The sequence below is a fragment of the Mobula hypostoma genome, chromosome 3 (assembly GCF_963921235.1).
Source record: "Mobula hypostoma chromosome 3, sMobHyp1.1, whole genome shotgun sequence".
NCBI lineage: Eukaryota > Metazoa > Chordata > Chondrichthyes > Myliobatiformes > Myliobatidae > Mobula > Mobula hypostoma.
The window spans coordinates 208149736-208170040 of record NC_086099.1 but is presented as its reverse complement, the minus strand read 5'-3'; the positions used below and the strand labels follow the sequence as shown (position 1 = coordinate 208170040).

At 39.9% G+C, this 20305-nt stretch overlaps 2 protein-coding genes across 4 annotated transcripts in view; one reads left to right on the top strand and one right to left on the bottom strand.

Moving 5' to 3' along the window:
- rnf32 (ring finger protein 32) overlaps positions 1-7642 on the top strand; it is a 60129-nt gene extending 52487 nt beyond the window's left edge. For all 3 annotated transcript variants that reach the window (XM_063042416.1, XM_063042414.1, XM_063042415.1), the window contains 2 exons: positions 925-1092; positions 7324-7642. In XM_063042416.1, the coding sequence (XP_062898486.1) occupies positions 925-1092; positions 7324-7584 (429 nt within the window). In that variant the 3' untranslated portion in view covers positions 7585-7642. The remainder of the gene's footprint in view (positions 1-924; positions 1093-7323) is intronic.
- A 5150-nt stretch (positions 7643-12792) lies between these two features.
- The window catches only part of lmbr1 (limb development membrane protein 1), a 215561-nt gene continuing 208048 nt past the window's right edge, over positions 12793-20305 (bottom strand). Inside the window, exon 17 of the mRNA XM_063044423.1 lies at positions 12793-18179. Within this exon, the coding sequence (XP_062900493.1) occupies positions 18094-18179 (86 nt within the window). The 3' untranslated portion in view covers positions 12793-18093. The remainder of the gene's footprint in view (positions 18180-20305) is intronic.

The window sequence follows — 20305 nt, the reverse complement described above, 5'->3', positions numbered from 1 at the left end:
TGACTTAGTGTACTTATTCCCTCAACCATTACAAGTCTGTTCCTCAGTTCTTTAACCTCTCTTATCAGATACAGCTGGACCACTTTTCTCGGTTGGCTTTGGTGCCTTAAGGTACATATATCTGCTATAAACTATGTACTAATACCTGAAATGGAAGCCATTTGCCCTCTAGTTTTGGACTCCCCTCTCCTAAGTAAAAGGCTGTTACCATCCACCTTATCTCATACTTCGAAACATTTCATAAGGTTGCCCATCATTAGACTCATAGAATAGCACAGCACGGAAACAGGCTCATCAGCCTGTCTAGTCTCTACTGAACAACTTAAACTGCCTACTCCCATCGACCTGCACAGGGACCATAGCAACCAATAACCCTGTCATCCATGTCGCTATCCAAACTTCTCTTAAACATGGAAATCGAGCTCGCATGCACCATTTGTGCCGTCGGTTCATTTCACACTCTCAAGACCCTCTATGTGAAGAAGTTTCCTCACATGGTCCCCTTAAACATTTCACTTTTCACCCTTAACCCATGACCTCTAGTTGTACTCCCATCTAACCTCAGTGGATAAAGCCTTTTTGCACTTGCCCTATCTATAACCCTGACAATTTTGTGTACTTCTATCAAACCTTCCCTCAATCTTCTACATTCCAAGGAATAAAGTCCTATCCTGACCAACCTCTCTCTGATTGGAGTCACATGTTGTGCAAAAGGAAGATGAATGTATTTGTTGAAGATTATCCCTTATCTTAACTGTCTCTCTTTCTCTCCGTCGATGCTGTTGGACCTACTGCTTATTTCATGCATTTTGTTTTTATTTGAGATTTCCAGCATCTGCAGATTCTTACTTTTGCAGCTGAGCTGTCAAGTTCTGTTTCTACTGGCAGTCTACTAACCAACATTTTTATTATATATTTCCACAGTTGCACGAGATTAATGACAGGTTAGTGAGATTGTGCAGTATAAATATCGATGAACTGTTTTCTGAAATTGACCACTCAGTGGCTACAAGCAGAAGAGTGTTGCAGCGGTTTGAGAGACAATATGTTCAGACCATATCTGAGGAAGAATGGGAGCAAATACAGATTAAGGTCAGTAATGAAAAGTATTCTTGTTTAATTATGGATGCTTCACAGTAGCTATTAACTCTGAATATGTCATTGCTGGACAGATACTGTAATGCAAACATAAACCTCAGAATTCAGAAAGGTGTTCTCGGAGTGGCCAGTTCTAAAGGAACAAAACATGAGCAGGTAGAAAGGCAACTGTCATGCAAGATTTTCTTTATCTGTAACACCCAAGGATTTTTTTTTCATGATATTAAGAACATCTGTCTAAAAGTCATGATGATAAAAATGAATTGAAACGAGATGTGAGGGAAAAGCATGTGGAAACTCCCCGAATGCCAGTAGTTTTTGATGAACCCTCCATAATGTTAAGCATTTTTTCTTTCTTTTATTTGTTTACCATTAGAAAATCAGTTCTAATGGAATTAAACCATACAATGGTATCAGAAGTTATTTATTGCACATTGTTCATAAACTATTATACTGAGCCCACCAAGCATTTGTACAGGAGAGGGTCTCTTTCCCCCCAAACCCCATGGTTTTCCAGCAAGTTCAAATATCAGATAATAAATCTGGAGAAAAGGTAGTGTCTTTAGCGCCATCCCCAATGCTGGGAATATTCCAACTACTATATTAGCACGGAAGCCTTTCCTAGCAGTTGGCAAATACAGCAAGCTTGCTATAGTCGTGGATATCCAATGCTGGTTCTTGTCAGCACAACAGATCTGGCCTCAACTAATGTGTTGAAAGCAATGACATGGGGGCCTTTGGTCACTCTTTCTGATAGAGCTGCTTCTGGGAATTGCACCATTGATAAGGAGGAGGATTACCCTATGCATTTCTTTAATGACCCAAGTAAAAGCACCACGCAACTTCAAGTGGTTTGGCATGTTCTTTTCAGCGCCTGTAGTATCACATTAGTGCTGGAAGAAGTCTTTTTAGACCATAAGACCATAAACTACAGGAGCAAAATTAGGCCATTTGGCCCATCAAGTATGCTCCACCATTTTACCATAGCTGATCCACCTTCCCTCTCAGCCCCAATTTCCTACCATCGCCCTATAACCTTTCACACCCTGACTAATCAAGAACCTATCAGCCTCTGCCTTAAATATACATCAAGATTTGGCCTCCTCAGCTGCCGGTGGCAATGAGTTCCACGGATTCACCACTCTCTGGCTAAAGAAATTCCTCCTTATTTCCATTCTGAAAGGACACCCCTCTAATTTTGAAGCTGTAATCTTAGATACTCTCACCATAGGAAACATCCTGTCTGCATCCACTCTATTAAGGCCTTTCACCATTCAATCGGTTTCAATGAGGTCACCAGTCACCAGTGAGTACAGGCCCAGAGCCATCAAACACTCTTCATGTGATGAGTCATTTAATCCTAGAATCATTTTCCTGAACCTCCTTTGAACCCTATCCAGTTTCAGTACATCCTTTCGTAGATAAAGGGTCCAAAACAGCTCACAATACTCCAAGTGAGGTCTCACCTGCGCTTTATAAAGTCTCAACATTACATCATTACTTTTATATTCTAGTCCTTTTGAAATGAATGCTAACATTGCATTTGCCTTCCTCACCACAGACTCAACCTGCAAATTAACCTTTAGGGAATCCTGCACAAGGAATCCCAAATCCTTTTGCACCTCAGATTTTTGTATTTCCTGTCTATTTAGTAAACAGTCAACCCTTTCATTTCTTCTACTAAAGTGCATGACCATACACTTACGACACTGTATTCCATCAGCCACTTCTTTGTCCATTCTCCTAATCTGTCCAAGTCCTTCCTTAGCCTCCCTACTTCCTCAAAACCACCTGTCCCTCCACCCATCTTCCTATCGTCGGCAAACTTTGTAACAAAGCCATCAATTCCATCATCCAAATCACTGACATATAACGTAAAACAGATCGGTCCCAACAGAGACCCCATTAGTCACTGGCGACAACCAGAAAAGGCTCCCTTTATTTCCACTATTTGCCTCCTGCTAATCAGCCACTGCTTTATCCATGCTAGAATCTTTCCTGTAATACCATGAGCTGGTAGCTTGTTAAGCAGCCTCGTGTGTGGCACCTTGTCAAAGGCCATCTGAAAATCCAAGTACATAACATCACCCAATTCTCCTTTGTCAATCCTGTTTGTTTCTTCTTCAGAGAATTCCAACAGATTTATCAGGCAAGATTTTCCCTTGTGAAAACCATGCTGACTACAGCCTATTTTGTCATGTTCCTCCAGGTATCCCGAAACCACATACTTCATAATCGACTCCAACATCTTCCCAACCACTGAGGTCAGACTAACTGGCCTATAATTTCCTTTCTTCTGGCTCACTCCCTTCTTGAAGAGTGCAGTGACATTTGTAATTTTCCAGTCTTCCGCAACCATTCCAGAATTTAGTAATTCTTGAAAGATCGTTACTAATACCTCCACAAACTCTTTAGCCATCTCTTTCAGAACCCTGGGATGTACTCCATCTGGTCCAGGTGACCTATCTACCTTCAGACCTTTCAGTTTCCCAAGAACCTTCTCTCTAGTTATAGTAACTTCACACACTTCATACCCATGAAACCTGGAACTTCCACCATACTTCACAGTGAAGACCGTTGCAAAACACTTAATCAGTTCATCCATTTCCATGTCCCCCATTCCAACTTCTCCAGCATCATAGAACATAGAATTATACAGCGCATTACCCAGGGACCCGACCCAAAACGTCGACTGTACCTCTTCCTATAGATGCTGCCTGGCCTGCTGTGTTCACCAGCATTTTTGTGTGTGTTGTGTGAATTTCTAGCATCTGCAGATTTCCTTGTGTCTGCAGTTCCATAAATAGTTTGTGAGGAGTTGAATAGAATCAGTTATATTATTATTGACATTCAGTACTGTGGCAAAGTCTTAGGCACATATATACTGTGGCTAGTGTGCATAATACATAAAATACATAATTTTATGTATTGCATTGTACTGCTGAAGAAATAAGTGGTGATAAATCTGATTCTAATATGGTTCTCTACTGTGGACTAAGAGTGTGCCCACAAAGAATTACTGGACATTCCCAAACCAAAATCTGTGGATGAACCAGGAGGTACATTGTCTGCTGAAGGCTAGATCTGTAGCATTCAAGTCTGGCAACCCAGGCCTGTACCAGAAACCCAGGTATGGTTTGTTGAAGGCTATTTCAAAGGTGAAGAGACAATTTCGAACGAGGTTGGAGGCGATATCGGATGCATGTCAGCTCTGGCAGGGTCTGCAAGACATTACTTCCTACAAAGCGAAACCCAATAGCATGAATGGCAGTGATGCTTCACTACCAGATGAACTCGCCTTCTATGCTCACTTTGAAAGGGAGAACACAACTATGGCTGTGAAGATCCCTGCTGCACCTGATGGTCCTGTGATCTCCGTCTCAGAGGCCGGTGTTAGGCTGTCTTTAAAGAGAGTGAACCGTCGCAAGGCGGAAGGTCCCATGGAGCACCTGGTAAGGCTCTGAAAACCTGTGCCAACAAACTAGCAGGAGTATTCAAGGATATTTTCAACCTCTCACTGCTACGGGTGGAAGTTCCCACTTTCTTTAAAAAGACAACGATTATACCAGTGCCTAAGAATAACGTGAGCTGCCTCAATGACTATCGCCCGGTACCACTCACGTCGACAGTGATGAAATGCTTTGAGAGGTTGGTCATGACCTAGACCCATTGCAATTTGCCTAGTGCCACAATAGGTCAACGGCAGACGCAATCTCAATGGCTCTCCACACGGCTTTAAACCACATGGACAACACAAACGTCAGGATGCTGTTCAGCGACTTTAGGGGGAGGGAGGGATCACCAACTCAGGCCAGCATCGGGTGTTTTCATGCCTCACAAGGTGCGGAATGAAAGATTGTGGCGCGCCACGTCTCACACAGACATAGAGCAATGTGTGATTAAGTGTCTTGTTCAAGGACACAACCCGCTGCCTTAGCTAAGGCTCGAACTGGCGACCTTCAGATCACTAGACAATGGCCTTAACCACTTGGCCATGTGCCCACACAGCATTTAATACCATCATTCCCACAATCCTGTTTGAGAAGTTGCAGAACCTGGGCCTCTGTACCTCCCTCTGCAATTGGATCCTCGACTTTCTAACCGGGAAGACCACAATCTGTGCTGATTGGTGATAACATCTCCTCCTCACTGACAATCAACACTGGCGCAGCTCAGGGGTGTGTGCTTAGCCCACTGCTCTACTCTCTAAATACACATGACAGTGTGGCTAGGCATAGCTCAAATACCATCTATAAATTTGCTGATGATACAACCATTGTTGGTAGAACCTCAGGTGGTGACGAGACACAGGAGTGAGATATGCCAACTAGTGGAGTGGTGCCACAGCAACGACCTGGCACTCAACATCAGTAAGACAAAAGAGCTGATTGTGGACTTCAGGAAGGGTAAGATGAAGGAACACATAACAATCCTCATAGAGAGATCAGAACTGGAGAGAGTGAGCAGCTTCAAGTTCCCGAGTGTCAAGATCTCTGAGGATTTAACCTGGTCCCAACGTACTGAAGTAGTTATAAAGAAGGCAAAACAGTAGCTATACTTTATTAGGAGTTTGAAGAGATTTGGCATGTCAGCAAATACACTCAAAAACTTCTATAGTTGTACTGTGGAGAGCATTCTGACAGGCTGCATCACTGTCTGGTATGGAGGGGCTACTGCACAGTTCTGAAAGAAGCTGCAGAAGGTTGTAAATCTAGTCAGCTTCACCTTGGGTACTAACCTACAAAGTACCCAGGACATCTTTAGGGAGCGGTGTCTCAGAAAGGCAGCGTCCATTATTAAGGACCTCCAGCACCCAGGGCATGCCCTTTTCTCACTATTACCATCAGGTAGGAAGTACAGAATCCTGAAGACACACACTCAGCGATTTGGGAACAGCTTCTTCCCCTCTGCTATCTGATTCCTAAATGGACATTGAATCTTTGGACACTACCTCACATTTTAAAAAAATATACAGCATTTCTGTTTTTGAACTTTTTTAAATCTATTCAACATATGTAATTGATTTACTTGTTTATTATTATTTATTTTATTTATTGTTGTTATTATTTTCTCTGCTAGATTATGTATTGCATTGAACTGCTACTGCTAAGTTAACAAATTTCACGTCATATGCCGGTGATAAGAAACCTGTTTCTGATTCTGAGTGTGAAGGGGACGAGGAGAGGGGAATCATGATTGGGAAAAGGGAAAAGGAGAAAGGAGGGATTAGGAAGCACCAGAGAGACATTCTATAATGATTAATAAAGCAATTGTTTAGAATCAAATGTCTTTCCCCTCTTCCTCTCTGCCATTCGATTTCTAAATGGATGTTGAACCCTGAACACTTTACTTTTTTTTATTTGTTTTTTTTGCATTACTTATTTTAACTTAACCTTTTAAAAGACATATATATACTTAATGTAACTCAGTTCTTTGTTCTCTGTATTTATTGATCATGTATTTCAATGTAATACTGCCGTAAAGCTAACAAATTTCATAACATATGCCGATGATATTAAACCTGATTCTAATCGTGATTCTGACCTTGCCTGGTGTCTCACAGCTGAGTGTGTCTGCTCCGGTACCACCCCCAACCCTTGGCACTCCTTCTCTGCCACCTGTCCCACTCCACTCTTACCATTCCCAAATTCCTTTGCTCCCACTGGATTTAAAAACTCACACTCCGCTCAATATTGACAAATAACAATACTGTACAAAAGACTTAGGCACCCTAGCTATAAAACTGTATGTGCCTAAGACTTTTGCACAGTACTACATGAAATTCGTTCTGTGACTGCGGTACGGTGCAAGACAAAGGTCAAGTTACAAGGATATGGCAATGATATGGCTACAGTCAAAAAGTAATGTTCCACTATTTAGCGATGGATAATGATATTTGAAGTGGTGGTGGCCCTGCTCAATGTCAAGAAGCCTTGTTTAGAAAATGTATTGTCTTCTTAAAAAGCATCGACCAATGTGGAAATCTTGGTACATTAAATACAGGAGACTATAAATTGGCACAATTACACTGAAAAATTAAGTTTTTGTTTAAAAAGGGACCAATACCTCTATCAAAATAGTAGACTGAATAGTTTAATATTTAGTGAATTTTAAAAATAAAAATTCAGTTTATCTTTGTTCAGTATATTCAGTATTGTGCAGCCGTTATAGTAAACTTACATTGGTTGTTCTTTTGTCAAATGTGTTATTTTAATCTATCTTCAGGCAATCCAGAGAGAGATATTTGATTGTCCAATTTGTATCACCCCATTGGATCGCTTAAGCAACATATCGTGCCAGGCTGAAGGACCTGGCAGAGGAGAGAAAAGTGATTCAATAGTGCGGCAAGCAGTGTTGCTGTCTTGCTCACACACCTTCCATTACACTTGCCTGCAGGCCTTTGAAGACTTTTCTGAGGGAGAAAACCACATTTGCCCATTATGTAGATCAACCTATGAAAAGAAGATTTTGAGTAATAAGCTATAAATCTCTACTCTGTCCAAAAAAAGGAAATTTTCATCCCTGTTCATTTGCATTCTCAATAAACATGTTGTGTCAAATCATTTTTTGAGAAGATTCCTATTCCTCTTGGATCTCTCTCCTAAAACTAAACTTTATAAAAATAACAGAAGTGTAAAGGTTTTTACAATTTAGGGAATGGATTATCTTTTATGATAATGAACTCCACATATTATATGTTTCATGTCTTCAACGATCTTTTTCCAACTGTTTCAGGGTCAGCTTAAAACTCTTGATTTCTGACTGCTTCCCATATTAGATCTGTTTGTTCTACTCTGTAATGGAACTTAAGCATTTTACCCATATATGCTGCATCACAGATGATAACCACTAAAAGCCCACAAGCTGCATGTTTACACTGACGCCACTATTCTCATTGGTTGGAATAGTTGGTTGAATGGGCAAATTATGGTCACAGCATAGCACATATTTATGCTTTTTTGTCAAGAAGTTGCCTTTTTTTTAAAAAAAGGCAGCGATCTCATCTTTTGACAGCCTAGTCACACGGGTACGTTTCTTGTGGTTGCCGCAGTTATTTGCCACTGAGATCCAAATTTAAAAGACTAGTCACTGCATCAAATCATTCCAACATTGTGCAGACATATTCTTCTCCCTTTTCACTCCTCAACAATTTAGAATGTTGACCATTTTTAATGTGCTTTTATTCCAGAGAATCCAAATATTCACTAATTTTGTTATATTAAAACCCTAAATATTAAAAATGCATAAAATTTCATTTCTCTGTCAATAGTAGTGTTAGCATCTTTAGCAAGACCTCATAACTACAATGTACCATTCTATTATAACCTTTATGCTTCCCTTTACTGGAGTAACCAAAACTACTGTGACTTGACTTTACAGATGGGTGCCAAACCATTGTCTAGAAATGTGAACCCTTTATTCCTGCAACTATTCCCAATTTATCTAACATATAGCTTAGGGATTAATTTGAAAATGACAGTCATTCAGGGCATGTTTCTACATTTTTAAACTCCCTGTCCAAGACGAAGTAGAAATATATTTATACCATTGGTTCAAATTTGGCCAGTGCTGGTTGACTGGCTTCTTTCCTCCCAGCTGTTTTCTCCTATCAGTTTCATTACACTCCTCACAACAGTAGGGAAACAACTCATCATCTGGGAGCCATAGTCAACATCGACATTATAAATAGACATGGCAACACGGTGCATAACAGTTAGTATAATGCTTTACAGCACCAGTGATCAGAGATTACTGGATGTCATTGAGACTACTTGTTATAAAATGATGCACTTGATAGCATAACTGTACCAAAAGTTCTGCCTTGCCTTGTCTTGAGCCCTTAACTCCTGGTGGAGTCGTTGGGGCACCATCACGACAAGCTTTGCACCAGTCTGTTCCATCTGTCGTGGTTGTGTGCCAGCGCCTGGGTCACTACAAATGTTTTCCCTGTCCATTCTTTAATGTTGTCTGTCCATCTTTTCCTCCGGCTGCCTCTCCTTCTTTTCCCCTCCACAGTTCCTTGTAGAACGGTCTTTGCTAAGCCACTGGATCTTGTTACGTGGCCGTACCATCTCAGCTTTCTTTTCTTCAGCGTTGTGAGAAGTTCTTCTTGGGGGCCAATGTGGTGCTGGATGGTCTTGCGGACCTGCTCGTATGTGATGTGGTCCAAGTATGAGATGCCCAAGATGTTGCGATAGCATCTCATTTCCAATGCCTATATCTTCCTCTGTAGCTCTGCTGTGAGGGTCCATGTCTCACATGCATACAGGAAGATGGAGAATACCAATGCACGCAGGAGTCTGATCTTGTACTTCATGGTGATGTTGCTGTCCCTCCATATCGTCTTGAGTTTGGATAGTGCAGTCATTGTGTGATTCTTGCCAGGACTTCTGGTCTTGATCCTTCATCACTGATTATTGCCCCCAGGTATTTGAACTGCTGCACTGTCTCAAGTTTCTGACCATGGACTGAGATGTCTGTTGTGATGGCACCGTTGGCATTTGCCATGAGCTTAGTTTTCTCGGCAGTTATTTCCATTCCAAACTTTGTGGAGGCTCTGTCAAGATGGCTGACCAGGTTGGCCAGTTCGTCCCCTTTTCCTGCAAGTCCATCAATGTTGTCAGCAAATCTTAGGTTTGCGATGTTCCTCCCTCCGATGCTGACTGTGCCCACGTGTTCTTCAAGGGCAACACTCATGATTCATTCCAGTAAGACGTTGAAGAGAGTGGGAGAGAGGAGGCAGCCCTGATGGACTCCTACAGGGGTATGGAACCATGCCCTGATGGTGCCCTGAGCAAATACTGCACTAGTTGCCCTGGTGTAAAGCTGATGGATTGTATGAATCAACCTCGGCCCCATGTTGAATTTCTTCATGGTGGCCCATAAGGCATCATGCCAGATTCTGTCAAACGCCCTCTTGAAGTCTATGAAGATGTAGTAGAACTCCCTCTGGTGCTGAAGGTGTTTCTCACAGAGGGTGTGGAGGTTGAAAATCTGCTCAGTGGTGCTTCTGCCCTTACGGAAGCCTGCTTGTTCCTCAGCAGTGATGTCTTTTGCCTGAGGTCTCAGTCTGTTCAAGATGATTCTGAGCATTACCTTGCTTACATGGCTGATCAAACTGATGGTACGGTAATTCTGGCAAAGTTGGAGATTGCCTTTCTTGGGAAGCACAGTGGCCAGCGACTGAGTCCAAGGTGTTGGCCATTCACCTGTCTGCCAGGTCTTATTGCAGATGGTGGTAAGCATGTCTATCCCGGCCTCTCCTCCATGCTTCAGCAGTTCAGCGGGGATGTTGTCAACTTCTGCTGACTTTCCGCACTTCAGTGATCGTATTGCGGCTTCAACTTCTTCACGCATTATTGGATAGTCATCCTCATTGGAAGATTCCTGCAGATTCGGCATAGAAGTTCTGCATAGAAGTGCAATTGAAAAGCTTTGGTTTAATTGTATGATGAATGAGGAGCTTCATTCTTGCGAGCGTTGAACAGTTGATGGAATTTGTTCAGCAGTAACTCAGTGAATATATAACAATTCACTTCAGAATTAAAAATTTCTCCTTAATTTACATGGTCACTCTTCAGTCCAGGACCAATACTGTATCAGGTCCAACTCTGCATCAATATGTGCTTAAATTTCTTCTGCTGAATATTTGAGGACATTTGTTGGGATTGGGCTAAGAATTTTATTTTATGCCTCAACGAAATAAGGAATCATTCCAGCCGTTTCTCAAATTGTTTCAGCCTTGCAATTTTAAAAAAATCCTCATCTAGTACAAGCACTCTAGGCAGATAATACACAAAGGCAAACTATGTCATAAATGAAAGTATTTTGTAATCTGATTCTCAAGCCAAACAGACTTTAAATAAAAGAACAAGTTTTCTTCACAGCCTTGAATGTAGTTATTGTCTGATCTGGATATTTTCACTCTTGGGAAGAACACATTTCAAAGTTCAAAGTAAATTTATTATCAAAGTACCTACTGTATATGTCATCATATAAAGATTTATTTTCTTGTGGGCATCCTCAGTAAAACCAAAAACCATAATAAAGTCACTGAAAGACTGCACCCAAGAGGGTGGACAACCAGTGTGGAAAAGACCACAAGCCATACAGATTCTTCAAGATTGCAACATTTAATATTTAAGATGATGTAATGTTAGAAGCCAAAGTAGATTTTAAGTGGAATAGTGATAGCTGAGCAGGAATTGGACAGTAGAGCAGCCAGCCAGCAAAATATTCCAATATAGTGTGAAGTTTATAAGGACATGGCTGAGGACTTCAGCAGAGAAAATGGGTGGAAGAGACAGTAACTTAAGGATATTCAGATAATTTGCTAGGTTACCCTTGTCGCTTGTAGGAGATTTGGAAGATTTCTTCTTAGTGGTTTTACTGTAGTTCAAATTTCTGAAGCTGAAAGCCAAGATTTAATGTGTGCGGCACAGAGATTCTTCATTACCAGCACAAATAAAGTGAACATTCAGTATTTTTTTTCCCAGAGCAGCAATGGATAATACCAGAGGACATCCATTTACGGTGATTGGAGGAAGGTTTAGGGCAGATGTCAGAGGTAGATTTATTTATTTACACAGGGAGTGGTAAATGTTTGGAACGTACTGCCAGGATCATGTTTGAGGCAGATACATTAGGGACATTTAAGTAATTCTTAGATAGGCACATGGGCTGTGTGGATAGGAAGGGTTAGATTGATCACAGGCAATGTGTGAGGGAAGGGTCAGATTGATCTTGGAGTAGGTTAAAAGGTGTGTACAATGCTATGGGTCAGAGGGTCTGCATTGTGCTGTACTATACTATATTTTATGCACTATATGAAACAACTCTGGTGCAACCAGATAGAACCTCCAAACTGAAATCAGACGTAGTTAGACAGCATCATAAATTATATCCCCCATTTGCACAATACTGTCTAGTGCATATACTCATGTTTACATCAACATTGCTAAGGTAGAGAGGGTTGAAAGCTTCAAGGTCCTAGGAGTGAACACCATCAATAGCCTATCCTGGTCTAACGATGTAGATACATGGCCAGGAAAGCACACCAGCATCTCTACTTCCATAGGTAGCTAGGGAAATTTGGCATGTCCCCTTTGACTAATTTTTATGAATAAACTACAGATGTATCTATCTGAATGTATCATGTCTTGGTATGACAACTGCTCTACCAGAGACTGCGAGAAACTGAAGAGTTATGGACGCAACTCAGCATATCGCAAAAATCAGCCTTGCCTCCATGGACTTACACTTCTCGCTGCCTAACTGAAAGACTCCACCCATTATGAGCATTCTCTCTTTTCCCCCTCTCCGCATGTGGCAGGAGATTAAAAAGCCTGAAAGCACTTACCTCCAGGCTCCAGGACACCTTCTATCTCATGGTTATGACTATTGAACAGTCCCTTTGTACAATAAGGTGGCCTCTTCACCTCAGTCTACCTCGTTATGGCCTTGCACCATATTGTCTTCCTGCACTACCATTTGTCTGTAACTGTAACATTTTATTCTGTTACTGTTTTCCCTTGTACTGCTGATGTGATGAAGTATTCTGGGTGGACAGCATGCAAAACAAAGATTTTCACTGTATTTCAGTACATGACCATAATAATAAAGCAAACCACATCACCCACACAGCATTGCATTTTGACAGATTGAATAAATACGGAAAAGCACATGACACACAGTTAACTGAATTTATTGTAAACACTGGAGTCACAATGTAAGATTTGATTACAAACTATTTTACAAAATAAACTATAAACATAAGATAGATACAATGTTGATGTTATATTCTCAGTTGCAACAATGAAACAAGGCTAACATGCAATATGTCAATAACTGAAACACACAGGATCTGTATCCTAGATATCAAAATTAACTTAACGAATTGGCAGCTACTGGCTTGAGTTTCTGCAATCTACATCTGAATAAATTCTGCACAAGAATCTAGTTTGCATTAGAATAATGTGTAACAAATGTAATTATAAAAATGTTCTACTGATATGGACACGATTGGGAAGCAGCATTTGTGAGATATAAGAAACAGCTGCTTGTCAAAATCTTTGGAATGCTGAGCAAGACGACTGTTAAACTGCTTACAGTATATGATCATCTCCAGTGTACAGTAGAGGAATCTAGACTTAGCATGAGAAAACAGTTGTTTACTCCTTTGTGGGCAAAAAAGAACAACCAAGTGATGAAAATAGCTCACACGAGTCTGCCATAACACAGACAGAAACAGATGGGTAAAGCTAACATCTTCAGTAGCCTACTAATATGTTGGAAACTAACAACTTTTATTTCCACCTTATCCATAGTAACTAACATTAGTGGGGTGTCTATACACCTATAACATAATTTTAAGTGCCCAAAAGAAAATCAAATGTTAAATTTTGGTAAAGCCTGAACTGCTTGGCATTCACAAACTATCACACAATTCGATAATAAGAAAAATTATTGCTTGTTAATGAACTCAGATCCTTTCTTGACTCTGCCTAATTTTTCATAAAATGTGACCATCTAAACAAAAAATTGTTAAGAAAAATCAGAACCCTTTTCAATACCACTGTAAAATTCCTATTTAAATAACCAAGTAGGTGTTTCTCAAAGCAATTGCATCAACACATTGAATCTAAACAAACATGACTCTTCGCAGTGATGTAATTACAACTACAGAGTTGGTAATGGAAACAAATAAGCAGCTGCCAATTCATCAAACTGCAATCTACCACTGAATATTGTCCACAAGAGGAAACAATCTGAAGTGTTGTTTCACAGCCTAGTTCTCAAAGTTTTCACATTTGAAACGGTTGGATTTATATATACATTTGAAAAAAGGTCACAATATGCTTCCATTTATCTTCCCAGTAATTCAACTATGAATGGAAGTCAGATAAATTACCAGTCTGCACACACCGGTACAACTATGGCCTTTATCCAACGGTAATTTTACTGGAATCACATAATGGGCTGTTCTAAGTTTACTCAAACAGAACAGAATTATCTGTATTTTGCTGTTCCTTTTAATTGCAATATGACAGGAAAATATTTCTACATGTCAGATCACAGTACATAAGACAATAAAGATACAATTTACTATAATGAGCTCCATCAATATACGTACACAAAAAATTGCTACAAAAATGTGATCAAAAAGATAACTCACAAAAACAACTGAATTGAGAGTTATGAAGAAAAATCACAGTGTATTTGTCATTAAAGAAACTCTTTATAGGTAAGATGCTGGGATGTTTATAACTGGTTAACATAACACTATACATGTAGACATTTTTGGTCACTGTAAATAATTGTACATAAAACTACGAAATCTAATGGACTGATTTTTATTATCACACCAGGACCTTTTGGTTTCAGTAGCAAAGCCAACTAAACATGGGAGATTTGCTAAGGTAAGGGGCTGGGTAAAACTCAAGTGACTAAAACATAAGTTATGGTACATTTCCTTACAATCTGTCACCTTTCCTCTGATCTTGTTTTTACTGTACCAGACTCAGATAGTTGTCACCAGGCAAAAACCAAATTAACTCAAATATTGCCTGTTATGATAACTTGCTTTTATTTTCATATTCACAAGTTAGTATTTGGAAAGCAGGAGAATTCTGTGCTAGCAATTTTAGACAGTATTTACTTCATTTTGTGCATTCGCACTACTAGCTTTTCCAATTCATGCTTGGCGAGAATGATCTCTTAAAAAGCAGCCAGCTTCCATAAAGCAGCAGGGTACTGCTGTCTGACACACCGATCAGCTGTCACTTAATTCCTCTTGAGGTGATGATGCAAACTTGATAATAGCTTTTATGCCTGCAATAACTTTGTCTATGAGATTATGGTTTTGTAGCATTACCATCCCCTCCCCCCACTCCGCCAACCCTACAAATTATCATTAGTCTGCCTGCTAACGTAATGCATTCCTCTCATATAGAAAGTGCCTCAAATTCAATGATTAAACACTGCTTCCTACCCCTCTCTCAGGAATGTAAAAACTTTTCAATGCAAATTAAATTTGAATTCTAGCAACATACAGCATAGTACTCTTAAAAAGTACAGGAAAGCAATATCACACTAACACAGTTCTTCCCACCCACCTACCTCCCCTCCCAACCCCACCAAAAACATGCAAAGTCCCTAAAACTGCTTCAGTAAGTGTTTGATACAGGTCTGCATTTGCTGATGTTGCTAAAAATCCTTGATGACATCTGATTTCATTATAGCAATAACCTTTATGCAATTTTATTAGGTTCAGCTCAGGACAACACCATCAGCCTGTGCATATTTGCATCCAAGTGACTTAACTGGAAATTGGAAGCAGTTCCACAGGCAACTTCTACAAGGAATTATCACCACCAGGTACAATTAAGGAACAATGAGTGGTAATGAAGTAAAATAGAATTGAGAATATACAGTATATTGTACTATCAGTACAACAGAAAACAGTACTCAGACCACAAACAATTTAAATGGCAAGAACAGCATGTGTCAAGGTTCTCATCAACATTTTGAAGATTCACCAACATGCTGGTGATTCAGAGATTTTAAAACTTACAAAAAAGCCAAAGCAGCATAAAATGGGATTTATTTTGCTCTCCCATTCCAAACTTCCCATTTCAAACTTCCCATTTTATTGAAAAGGCCAGGCTAAATTTCCCACACACCTAAATGCACTCCACAGTCAATCCTTTTCCTATTCTTTTCCTGAAAGCAATGTTCATGTGGACAGATTGTCTGATACTGGTGAAAAGAACCTTCAGTCAAACATTGCTTCAAATTATTTCTACATCACACATTTAACCTAGAACTACACAAATGGATTTAGCAAAATGGATCACAGTTAATGTAAACAGAACAAGTGTATAACCTTGGTCCAAGGCAACCAAGGTCTGTAGAACTCACAATGTGATGTGATCAGCGTCTTCAAATATATTTGAACAACAGATCATATCTTCCTGGAATAATGCTATACCTATTAGTTTTCAGCCCAGTTTTCCAACAGCAGACTAGGAAAATGAAATTTCTCCCCAACAATCCAAAGTCACATATTCCAATGATAATTATGAAGCATTTTCCAAAAAATGCTTCCAACACCGATCAAATTAATCTGTTTGGGTAACAGTGATAATTACAGCATTAATTTAGTAGTATTTAGTTTTTCATACAAAAAACAACTGAAACAATTCCTTTTTACTGTATCTGGAACCTGAAATACAACCATATTAAGAGGCAACTCAAATATTTCACTAAATGGGTATTAACTCAAATAAACAAAGCCATTAAATAGAATGCCAAGTGAAATTACTGAAGAATTGAGAAATGAACTTGTGGTTACATAGCACCTTTCTGTATCGTCAGTATATCCTGTTCTCTTTACTCTCACAGTATTTTTAAGAATGGTTACTATTATTATGTAGTATTATTATGCATCCTATATGCATATTTAGGAGAAAAATGTTGAAGTAGGTTGTAGACAGGAAGTGAGTTCGGGGATGACTCAATTTACATCACTGGTATCATCCCAAATTAATCACCAGTGTAAAGGATGTTCGGTAAAGGTATAAAATGAGTATATCAGATTTTGAATATTGGCAAACTTGTTCCTCTTTCTCCTTTTCTTCACCCCCATCCCTGCCAAGTGCATAGGTTAATTTGCAAATGTAATAATATGCAAAACTTTTTTGGGATATCCTTTCACATTTGGATCAGACTACCACAAATCACCATATTGTGTTTACAATTTTCAAAAGAAAATAATGTTAATCATGGTTTAAGAGGGCTTTATGTAATCCATTTAGTAGTGAGCCAGGAAATGGTTACAGAAAATGCTTTTAGGAATGAATTTCAACAAACTGATTAATCTGGGATCCCAAGACAGCCAAACTTGTGGCCATTTACCCCTTTTCAAATACAGAAACCTCAACAAGTTCAAGCCTTCCCTTGAAGTTGACTCCAGCATAACTATTTAATAATATCATGCAGTAGGGCATTAAAACTTATTGCACTGTAGATGAATATTCTAAGCTAACCACACAATAAATTATTTTATTACTGATATAGGGGAATTATAAACACAAAATTAATACTTCAAAAAGTTGGATTTAAACTCCTAGCTGATCTGTACACCAGAATGGGAAAGCCAGGCAGAATCTTCACAGCAATCAGTTCATTTAACTCCATGGGCCAAGAGGTCTGACAGCACCCACATCCGTTCATCAGAACCAACTGAAACCTGGACCATGTTGGGGAAACTGCAAGGGCAGAGGTTTCCAACTGCTAGCATAACAGAGCATTTATTTAATACCTACAGTAATCTATTTTGAAGTTTTACTTTTTTTAAAAACACAATAGCAGATTGAAAACCATTTTGTTGTATTGCAATAGAAGAGCTTAGGCAACAAACTAAACAGATTTTCTTTCTGCTGACTGTTACTTTTCTGCATTCACCAAAGTACAGTGACCAGAATTATCACAGAGTCCAAGTTGGCTCAACTGAAAAGTCAGATTCTGTTCAAATGCAGTAAATGGCAACTGCTCCCCAATGTCAATGCAAGTGACAGCCAGAATTCCAAAGATCTCCAAAATAGCACATTTGCAGTTAAGACACTGCCAGAGGTGGTTCAGGGCTTAGATAAACAAGGATTTCAGTGACAGGCTGACCAATTGGCCCTGAAAAGAATCTTTAATCACAGCCAAATAGATCCTAAATCATATTCTGAGTGCCACATGACACCTCAAGCTAATTTGGCACATATTCAGAATCTGACTGCAAAGCAGGGAGACCTAGACATTTACCTCCTGTGCATTTCCTAGTTTGAACTTTCCCACAGCTGAACCCTTAATTCCTTCTAGCAGCCGAAAATAAATGACCATTAAGACTCAAGATGGTGGAGTGGAATGTCATCCAACTGAATTATTTGCTTCCTCCTCGCTTCTTTACGCACACACAAAATTGTCTTTAAGTTGCCATTGGTAATCTCAGAATGATTTTTGATGTCCATTTGCAGAATGCAGGACCTTCTCTGTATCTTTCGTCCTATTTGAAAGATGCAAATTATTCAGACCTAGAGAGAAAAAAGAAAATACAGCATTTAAGATTCATACATTATAAATCAATGATGTACAACCATTATCCCTGTATTCAAGTTCATTGCCAAAGACATTTATGCTTAGTATTTTTGGCAATAAGATTGAAAAAGCATTTTGCAAATATTCACACCACATGGAACAAGATATAGTTAATAACATCTTCATAATTTAAAAGCACAATATTGTAGATGCTGAAAATCTGAAATAAGGCTCAGCAGGCCAGACAGAGTATAGGGATTGAAGAGCTGATATTTCAGTTTGTCAAAATTGGAAAAAGACATTTAAGCAAATGAAGGAAATTACAGAAAAGTTATTAGTTAGCAGCGAGGGAAATCCTAGGCCATGGCATAGCATCAGAAATGATGCAGGATTTCAACCTGAAAAGTCAACAATTCCTTCTCCTCCCCACACTTTCTGTTCGTCTGCTGTGTTCCTCCAGTAGATTCCTTACTAATCCAGATTCCACCATTTGCAGTTTCTTGTGTCTACATAAAACCTTGTTTCATAGAAAATAGGTGCAGGAGCAGGCCATTCGGCCCTTCGAGCCTGTACCGCCATTTATTATGATCATGGCTGATCATCCAACTCAGAACCCTGCACCAGCCTTCCCTCCATACCCCCTGATCCCTTTAGCCACAAGGGCCTTATCTAACTACCTCTTAAATACAGTCAATGAACTGGCCTCAACTGTTTCCTGTAGCAGAGAATTCCACAGATTCACCACTCTCTGTGTGAAGAAGTTTTTCCTAATCTCAGTCCTAAAAGGCTTCCCCCTTATCCTCAAACTGTGACCCCTCGTTCTGGACTTCCCCAACATCGGGAACAATCTTCCTGCATCTAGCCTGTCCAATCCCTTTAGGATTTTATACGTTTCAATCAGATCCCCCCTCAATCTTCTAAATTCCAACGAGTACAAGCCTAGTTCATCCAGTCTTTCTTCATATGAAAGTCCTGCCATCCCAGGAATCAATCTGGTGAACCTTCTTTGTACTCCCTCTATGGCAAGGATGTCTTTCCTCAGATTAGGGGACCAAAACTGCACACAATACTCGGCCATATCTGGAATGGAGTCTGTGCAATTCTGGTCCCCACACTATAATAAGGATCTGACCACACTGGAGAGGGTGCAGAGAAGATTTGCCACGTCGCCTGCTATAGAACACTTCAGTTATGAGGAGAGACTGGACAGGCAGGGTTTGTTTTCCTTGGAACAAAGCACACTGTAGAGTTATGTAAAATTATAAATGCCACATATAAGATTAACAGTAAGCCACGTCCCTACGACAGAGGTGCCCGTGGCTAAAGGACAAGTGATTTAAAGGGATCTGAGGAACAGTTATTTCATCCAGGGGTTGTTGCTTTCTGGAATACATAAAGTTCAAAGTAAATTTATTATCAAAGAGAGCAGGTTCTCAAAACACTTAGGCAGCAGCTAGACAAGCAGCTGAATTGCCTAGGCATAGTAGGATATAATCCAAGAGCTAGTAAATGAGATTAGTATAGATAGCTGGTTGATGATCAGTATAGCCACAGTGGGTTGAAGGGCCTTTTACTGTACTAACAAGTCCATCTTGCACGTCAACAGCAGTAACAACTCCCTTCCTGATGGGCTGTATGTCTTCTATGTATGATGTCACGCAATGAATGATGTGACATCGAGGAAAGCCCACTCTCCCCCTGAACAGACACCCTGTTTGGCCACAGCCAAGGCGAAGAGGATCCTAGCCAAGTTAAACCCACACAAAGCTGTGGCGCCGGACAACATACCTGGTCAGGTGCAGAGGGGTTGTATGGTCTAGCTAACAGAAGTTTTAATGTACATCTTTAACATCTCTTTAAAACAATCCACTGTCCCTGCATGCTTCAAGGTAAGTGCCCAAATGAGTGACAATAGCTGGCTGAAATGAATACTGCCTTAGTGGCACTGACTTCAAAAATTATGAAGTCCTTTGAGGGCCTGGTAATGGATCATATAAAATCCCCCTTCCAGCTAAATTGGACCCTTTCCAGTTCGTCCACTATTCAAACCAGTCCGCTAACGACATCATAGCTTCAGCCCTCCACTTCTTCCTGTCCCACCTAGAAAACGATGCCTCATACA